This window comes from Clarias gariepinus, unplaced genomic scaffold, assembly GCF_024256425.1.
Source record: "Clarias gariepinus isolate MV-2021 ecotype Netherlands unplaced genomic scaffold, CGAR_prim_01v2 scaffold_30, whole genome shotgun sequence".
In the NCBI taxonomy this organism is placed as follows: Eukaryota; Metazoa; Chordata; class Actinopteri; order Siluriformes; family Clariidae; genus Clarias; species Clarias gariepinus.
This window is the reverse complement of record NW_026520997.1, coordinates 1,236,400-1,243,669: the sequence shown is the minus strand read 5'-3', so window position 1 is coordinate 1,243,669 and position 7,270 is coordinate 1,236,400. Positions and strand designations below refer to the sequence as shown.

Sequence of the window (7,270 nt, the reverse complement as noted above, 5' to 3'; positions counted from 1 at the left end):
CTCCATTGTGACCGCATCTCAAGAATCTCTATTTAAGATAAAACAACTAAGCGTGAAAAAGATGCGACATGACCAGTTCAAACATCTAGTGTTAATAAAAGCCCAGTCTGATCTCAATCAGCTGCACAAAAAGGTGTAGACACCCTGAGTTTCTCCTCGTGTATTTCTATAGTGACATCCTTGACGTACAGGGAATTAATGTACACCGACTAAAGACGCAGAAGTCTCACTTCTCTGAACGGGCGACTGTTAACAGACCCTGAACTCTCAGGATCGCCATAACAATCTCCAAATAGACTACAAAAATAATCATTTATTAATAGGTATAACACGTTTTTATTTCAACGTACTAAACATACCATTTATTACTTTATATTTCCGCATTCCTAATTTGAGGTATGCGGGGTCGGGATTCACCTGCCGTGCGGACGGGAAAAGCCCTGCTTTAACAGAACAAAGCCTTGACCCGGATTAGTCCAGATCCTGTTTCTAAATCTGAGTAAAACTGGTTCCTTTGGTTTGTTAGATTCATTTGAATAAGGACATTATACACGCTGTGTGCTTCACATTGTGATTGATTTGAGACTCACCCCTGGCTGTTTTATTGTTTCAGTGTTTATTAGCCAACAAAACTCAATTTTACATAAAATATATAACATTTCTTTATTTAACAACATTTTTAAAGTTTTGGTAAAAAAAAAATATATATATATATATTAATAATATTTTACCTTAATGCATCACAAATTTAAAAACATTTTTTTAATGACTGGATGTTTAAACGAGGATAAAAATATTTGTTTCATAATAATAATAATAAGATAGGAAATCCCTGCAAAATAAAACGTATTTTCAAACGTTTTATTCACATGTCTGGGGCATCCTCGGTCACGTGACCAGGGCTCGCTGAGTCAGAGCGCGCGAGACAATCAGACGTGGCACTGAAGACGTTTTCATCACAGCTGACTTCTCACGTGACATGCTACAGAAAAAACCCATAAACTTAGCTGAATACATCTTATTCTCAAATTAAACCGTGTGTTGGTTGTAAGTTTGTGGTTCCACTTTAGTTTCTACTTTACATTGTGTTTTATTTTTTTAACCTCCTACTCGTTTGATCCTCGCTGGTTGTGTTGTTCGGATTGTGTCTTATTGTTTCAGCTGAAATAAGCGTGTAGTTCCGCTGTGCTCCTTTAGGGGCGCTGTTGTTCCGAGCGCGTTTCCGCTAGTCGACGCGCAGTGACGTAAAATAACGGTGAAGAAGAAGCTGCAGGCTGAGTGCAGTTCCGCAGAGCAGCTCCTCTCTCTCTTTCTCTCTGTAGGCCGGCTCGGAGAGATTAACGCGTGTTATTATTCATATTATATCAGTATACTCATCCTTATTAATATTGTTCCCGTTGATTTCGTGATGTTTTGATCGCAGTTCCTGGGCGCGTGAAATGGCGCTGGAGTGGCGCGAGGCGGCGCAGCGCGTGGACGTGTACCTGAGAGAGCGGCTCTCGTCCGGCCTGCTCCTCGTGCACGCGCAGCTCGGGGTGGACCTGGGACTGAGGGTGGAGCTCCTCCCCCCGGGGCTGCTCGCGTGCGCGGCGGCGGCGGGACTCGGCCTCGTGCTCGTCCTGATCCTCTGGCTCGCCGTCTGCCGCGGCGTCTGGAGGAAACCCGCCGGGAGACTCGCACCCGAGCCCGGGAGGAGCACCAGAGCCAAAGCCGAGGAGGTGAAGAGGAGGAGCCGGAGGAGAGGAGGAGGAGGAGGAGGAGGAGAGAAGGTTCTCAGCTTCATCATCAATCACATGAATTAACGATTTACTGGAGATCTGATTGATGTGGAAGATCTTCAGTAGTCTGGTGTTCTGGTTTTAGTCCTGGTAGAGCTCCAGTTCCTCATTATATGTCTCTGTGTGTGTGTGTGTGTTGCAGAAGGTGCAGAGGAATGGCCTGGCTGTGGACCTGGAGGACGACCTGAAGCCGGCAGAGGCGCAGAACCAGAACCTGAGTGAGAGTCCGGATCTGGATGGGGGTAAAAATGATAAGGTATGCAAACATACAATCAGTCAGTCGTTTGGAGACGGTGTACACACACACACACACACACACACACACACAACTACAACTTTTAACAGTTTACAGGTGTTCTAGAAAAAAAATGAAACAGAAATATCTTGTGATTTTCATGAAGAAATAAAAATAAGTGTTTTAATCCCTAAATAAAGCGATTGAACAAAACCACCGTAAAGGACAAAACGAGACGCTGTAATAACAAGGTGATTTTAAAGTCACATGTCACGTCTAAATCATTAGCTTTCTCTTCCTTTCCAAAGTGCTCTTATAAGCGTTCTGCCGTTGCTAAGTAACCGTGAGCACATGCGGTGTGGTTTCAGTAGCGATGCACTCTCGCCTTACACCTCCAGGGTCCGAGTTCGATTCCCACCTCAGGGTCCTCCGGTTTCCTTCCACAGTCCAAAAACATGCAAATTATTAACCTAACTGGCATTTTTAAAATTGTCCAAGGTGTGTAAATGCTGTCCGGAGGTCCTACCACAGTTATAAAGACAGGGATAAATACAACAATAAACATAATTGGCCTCCACAGTCTCTAGTTATAGGTTCCTAGATAGATAGAGAACGTGTGTTACAGAAGTCAGTGTGTCTGTTCACGCAACATACATTACATACTGTTAAACATAAATTAAATGAAAAATTAAAAAAATTCTATAAATGTAGCAAATTTGTTTAATAAGTTTACAAGTTTAAAAATAAGCTGTAAACATCGCTGCCCTCTGCTGGTGCAAGAGAGAAACACACAGCACTTAAATAGAATAGTAATGGGGGAAAATAAAAAGACCAGAGTCTTCAGTGCCCCTAGAGTTCACTCTGAGGGGTAAAAACACAGGAGTTGTGGGTGTGTGTGTGTGTGTGGGTGTTAAGGACTGTTACAGGACGCTGGTCTGAAAGTAGCATCTGGCAGTGTTCGGTTTCAGGAGGTCTGCGGGAGTCATATGTTGATGTCAGAGACGCACAACCGGTGTCAGATTAAAGCGCGTGTCCTCCAGAGTCAGAGGGGGCGGAGCTTAAGTTACAGTCACATGACAGCTTGAAATATGACGGCATAGTTTTCTCTCTTCATGCCCTAATAACGTCTTAACAACGAACACTTTGATCTTAGTGACCATAAAAACCATTGCATCTCCGCCCCCAGGCTAAATTGTTACCTGTTAATAAGCCCCGCCCCTTCCTGATGTCTGAAATAAACTGTAATGAGGAGATGGACTGTTACAGTATTTATCGTATCTCGTTTTTAGGGAAAGAAGAACAAGAAGAAGGCAAAAGCGGCGGTAAAGGAAACGAAGACCTCGTCCACATCGGAGCGCAAAGAGCCGGAGGAAGGTAACGTCGTCTCTGCCTCGGACCTCTGCCTCGTCTCCTCACGCTTGTTTAATTACAGTTTCAGATCCAGCTGGTTAAACGTTACCATGACAACAGATAGAATAGTGCTGTGTGTGTGTGTGTGTTTGCTTCAGCAGGAACCTGGGAGACTAAAGTGAGTCACCGAGAGAAACGGCAGCAGCGCAGGAAGGATAAAGGCGCGGGAGACGACTCGGGCAGTCCCGAGGGAACGGAGCCCAGCACTAACACTGCTGCTGCGGAGAACACGCCCGCTGTGGAGGAACCCAAAGTCATCTCAACACCATCCAAGACCTCCAAGAACTCTAACACCACCACCACCATCACTACCACCTCCACCAAGACCTCCAACACCACCAGCACCACTACCACCTCCAACACTTCCAAGACCTCCACTAAGACCTCCATCACCTCCTCCACCAATACCACCACCACCAAGACCTCCAAAAATTTCAAGACCTCCACCAGTGCTGCACCTAAAGCTCAGAAGAACGCTCAAAGAACCCAGCAGGCCGCTCCACCAGCAGAACGTGAGCGCTCTCCTCATGTGGTCTGAATGTTTTTCATCTCTAGCGTTGTCCTAACCTCCACTTTCTCTCTACACAGCTGATCCTCCTGTTCCTGAAGTGACCCATGCTGTCATTCCACCAGGTAACACACACACACACACACACACACACACAGTTTACCATACATATAACATCACCAATGGAACTGCATGTTATATCACTTCATCACATTAAAGAGAGTGTGTGTATGTGTGTGCGCGTGCGTACATGCTCCGCAGTGTGGGACGTGATGAGCGGCTCAGCGTCCTGGGATCTGGGCATGTCCGTGCCTCCTCACACACAGACCTGGACCAGCGTGAAGCCCGAGCCGTCCGTCTGGCCCCAGGACATGGAGGGTAAGGCGCGCGGATGAATCCTGCGCTCTGATTGGTCAGAACGGGGTTGATTAGTTTTCTAGAAGAGACCCTCAGACAGTAGTGAGTTACAGTTTCTATAGTAACGGAGGGATGTGTACGGCGCACGTGTTGACGATGATTGATCTGTGTCTTTAAGGCTCGTGGATGATCGTGGACGGCTCGCACATCTCGTCCTCATTCCACGCGACCGCAGGTACGACACCGCACGTCTGTAAATGTCTGATGATCATCTTTATTCTAATTATAATAATAATTTAAGTTGGATGATGACGAGTCGATCGTTGAGTTGTGTGTATTAAACTGCGTGTGCTGCAGCGCCCCTGGTGGACGCTGATGGTGTTGCATTCCATTACACTATGATATAAACACCCCCCCTCCCCCCCTGTGTGTAGGTGTTGAGGCGCAGGTGGTTCCTGAGCGCCCGTGGGCGTGTCCAGCCCCTGTGGACGATGAGTGGTCTGGACCAAGTAAGTGTAATCATGATCATAAAAATAATAATGTGTAATAAACGCTAAATATTTGTACAATTTTATATTAAAGACCTGTGTGTGTGTGTGTGTGTGTGTGTGTGTGTGTGTGCGCGCGCGTATAGACGGCGGTTCTGCCGACCCAGCGTCGGACTACTGCGCCCCGTGTGAGGAGTGGGGGAATTACGAGGAGCCAGCAGTTGGCGCCGTTTCCCCGGACGAGCCTCAGGTCCGTTTTTTTAAATCTCATGACGTAGTGCACTCCCATAATGCCCTGCTTCATTGGGTTCCTCATGAGCGTTTTTTTTCTGTGTCACACAGGAGTCGGACCCGGAGAAGGACAAAGACGAACCTGCGGCTCCGGGAAGCGGCAAGGCCAAGAAGAAGAAGAAGAAAAAGAAGAAAGCTGAGGAGGCTGGAGGTGCTGCTCAGGTGAAGCTCCGCCCCTCGAACACACACACACCCTGCATTTATAGACAAATTCTGAACAACAAATTCATAAAAGAACATTACATTATTTAATTTTTCTTGTGATTGACAGGTGGAAACTGAAGTGGGTGTGGCTAAAGAACAGAGTGCTGCAGTGAACACTTTGCCTAAAACCGCGAAAGTGAGCGTTTATTAATTTATAATTAACTGAAGTTAATTATAGGTTTAGAGCAAAACTAAGAAACGCTAATCTTTCCTTCGCTCTGTGTGTTTGTGTGTGTGTGTGTGTGTGTGTGTGTGTGTGTAGGAAGCAGAAGTTGTGGCTCCATCTCGAATCCAGATGAAACCAGCTGAACCTGAGGCTCCACCCAAAAGCACAGCTCCGCCCACTCAGAGTGAGTCACTTAGCAGAGAATCCAAAATGCTCTACATTTTTTTGATGTTAGCCTTGTTAGCAAGTTAACGCTAACACGTATCCGTGAAAGTGGCCTTGCTGGCGTGATCTCTGACCCTCTTTCTCATCTCGTGTCTCCGCCAGAGAAACCCGAGGAAAGCTGGGAATCTCCGAAACAGGTGAAGAAGAAGAAAGCGCGGAGAGAAACATGAGCGCGCAAGCGGATTTCAGGAAGAAACGTCGATATGCAAACGTCCAGGATTTCAGACAGACTGCGAGTCGTGCTTCAGGCGGATTAGCGCGCTAAGTCGGCGTGCACTCGGACAGCGAACAGTGTGTAACATATCAGTCCTGTGGGCGTGGCCGTACATCAGGCGTGCGCTCTTCATCGCCATCATCGTCTCATTTCGCCGTACTGTAACGCTAACGAGAAGACCGTGACGTTCTTCTCGGGAATAAAGACGGTTATGAGGGTTTTTTTGTGTTTTTTTTTTTTTTTTTTAATGCTAATTTGTCTTGGACGCCGCGTGTCGTGCTGTGTCGCGGTGACCGATGAGCAGCACACGCCTGATGTACGCGCTAATCAATCTCTCGCCCCCGTCTCACGCTGTAGGTTCATCTCTGACTCTGTAGTCTATCTGATGAGAAATTTTCAGGAAATAAATAAAAGATCCGTAACGTTTCACTCGTCTCACATCAGCACCAGGTTCCTGTGTTTTCACTTCTGTAACATCCTGAATGTGTTTACGTAGAGAACATTCTAGAAGAATTTTTTTTGTTTCTAAATAAAGTTGCAAATCCGCTAAGAATTGCGTATTGATGTGTTTGTAGTTAAAAATTTAGCTTTGCTGCCCTCTGGAGGCCGAAAACGTCAGCGGCTCATCTGATGGACTACGTTTAGCATTAACGGGACGCGGTGGACATTTATTCATTTTTAAGCCGTACTGTTTTATTCTGAAGCGGTAAAAGCCATACCTGTAGACGTCGACGTTTTTCTATACAGACAACGTTTCTCCTGCTAAACTCCGCCCACTTTCATTTGCATGTGATTTGAAAAAAATCTTTTGCCACGTGATCGACCGACGTTTCCCCGGATGTCATGCTGCACTGATTTGACGGAACGCCAACGCCTTGACACGGCGACAGTGTCGCCGCCATCCGTCTGTCTGCTGCATGCAGTGTTCCTCCTCCTGTCCATCATCCCCTCATTAAATAAATGTGGCTTGTTTGCAGGCTCGTCTCCTGAGTCTTTGATCCTTCAGACGGCTGAACACGAGTCAGTGATGTCGGAAATACACTACCGTTCAAAAGTTTGGGGGCACTTGCAAATTTCCTTGTTTTTGTTTAGTGATTTATTTTCTACATTTTACAACAATACTGGGGATTTCAAAACTATAAAATAACACATATGGGATTAGGTAATTACGTAACAACAAGAAAAACAACAGTTAGTTGTTATTTTAAGACACAGAGGTCGGCCTTTCTGTAATAGTTCTTGCAAGAACAGTATTGTCAAGTGCATTTGCAAAATCCGTCAAGCACCATAATGAAACTGGCTCTCATGAAGGCCGTCCCAGGAGGGCGAGACCAAAACCTACCTCTGCCGCAGACGAGAAGTTCATTTAGAGTTATCAGCCTGAAAAATGACCA

The 7,270-nt window shown here is 46.0% G+C and overlaps 1 protein-coding gene across 3 annotated transcripts; it reads left to right on the top strand.

The window, feature by feature from the left end:
• The first annotated feature begins 927 nt into the window (after window positions 1–927).
• mtdhb (metadherin b) lies at window positions 928–6,852 on the top strand. Of its 3 annotated transcripts, XM_053490624.1 has the most exons (14): window positions 928–1,047; window positions 1,424–1,769; window positions 1,921–2,034; window positions 3,303–3,387; window positions 3,522–3,935; window positions 4,012–4,056; window positions 4,193–4,309; window positions 4,467–4,523; window positions 4,723–4,797; window positions 4,923–5,026; window positions 5,119–5,229; window positions 5,339–5,407; window positions 5,534–5,621; window positions 5,765–6,852. In XM_053490624.1, exons 2-14 carry the CDS (start codon window positions 1,440–1,442, stop codon window positions 5,830–5,832), a joined length of 1,677 nt encoding a protein of 558 aa, XP_053346599.1. In that variant the 5' UTR covers window positions 928–1,047; window positions 1,424–1,439; the 3' UTR covers window positions 5,833–6,852. The 3 variants fall into 3 exon arrangements, with proteins under 3 accessions (XP_053346599.1, XP_053346597.1, XP_053346600.1); XM_053490622.1 differs by lacking the exon at window positions 928–1,047 and having other exon boundaries at window positions 1,155–1,769; XM_053490625.1 differs by lacking the exon at window positions 928–1,047 and having other exon boundaries at window positions 1,158–1,769; window positions 3,525–3,935.
• Window positions 6,853–7,270: the final 418 nt, after the last annotated feature.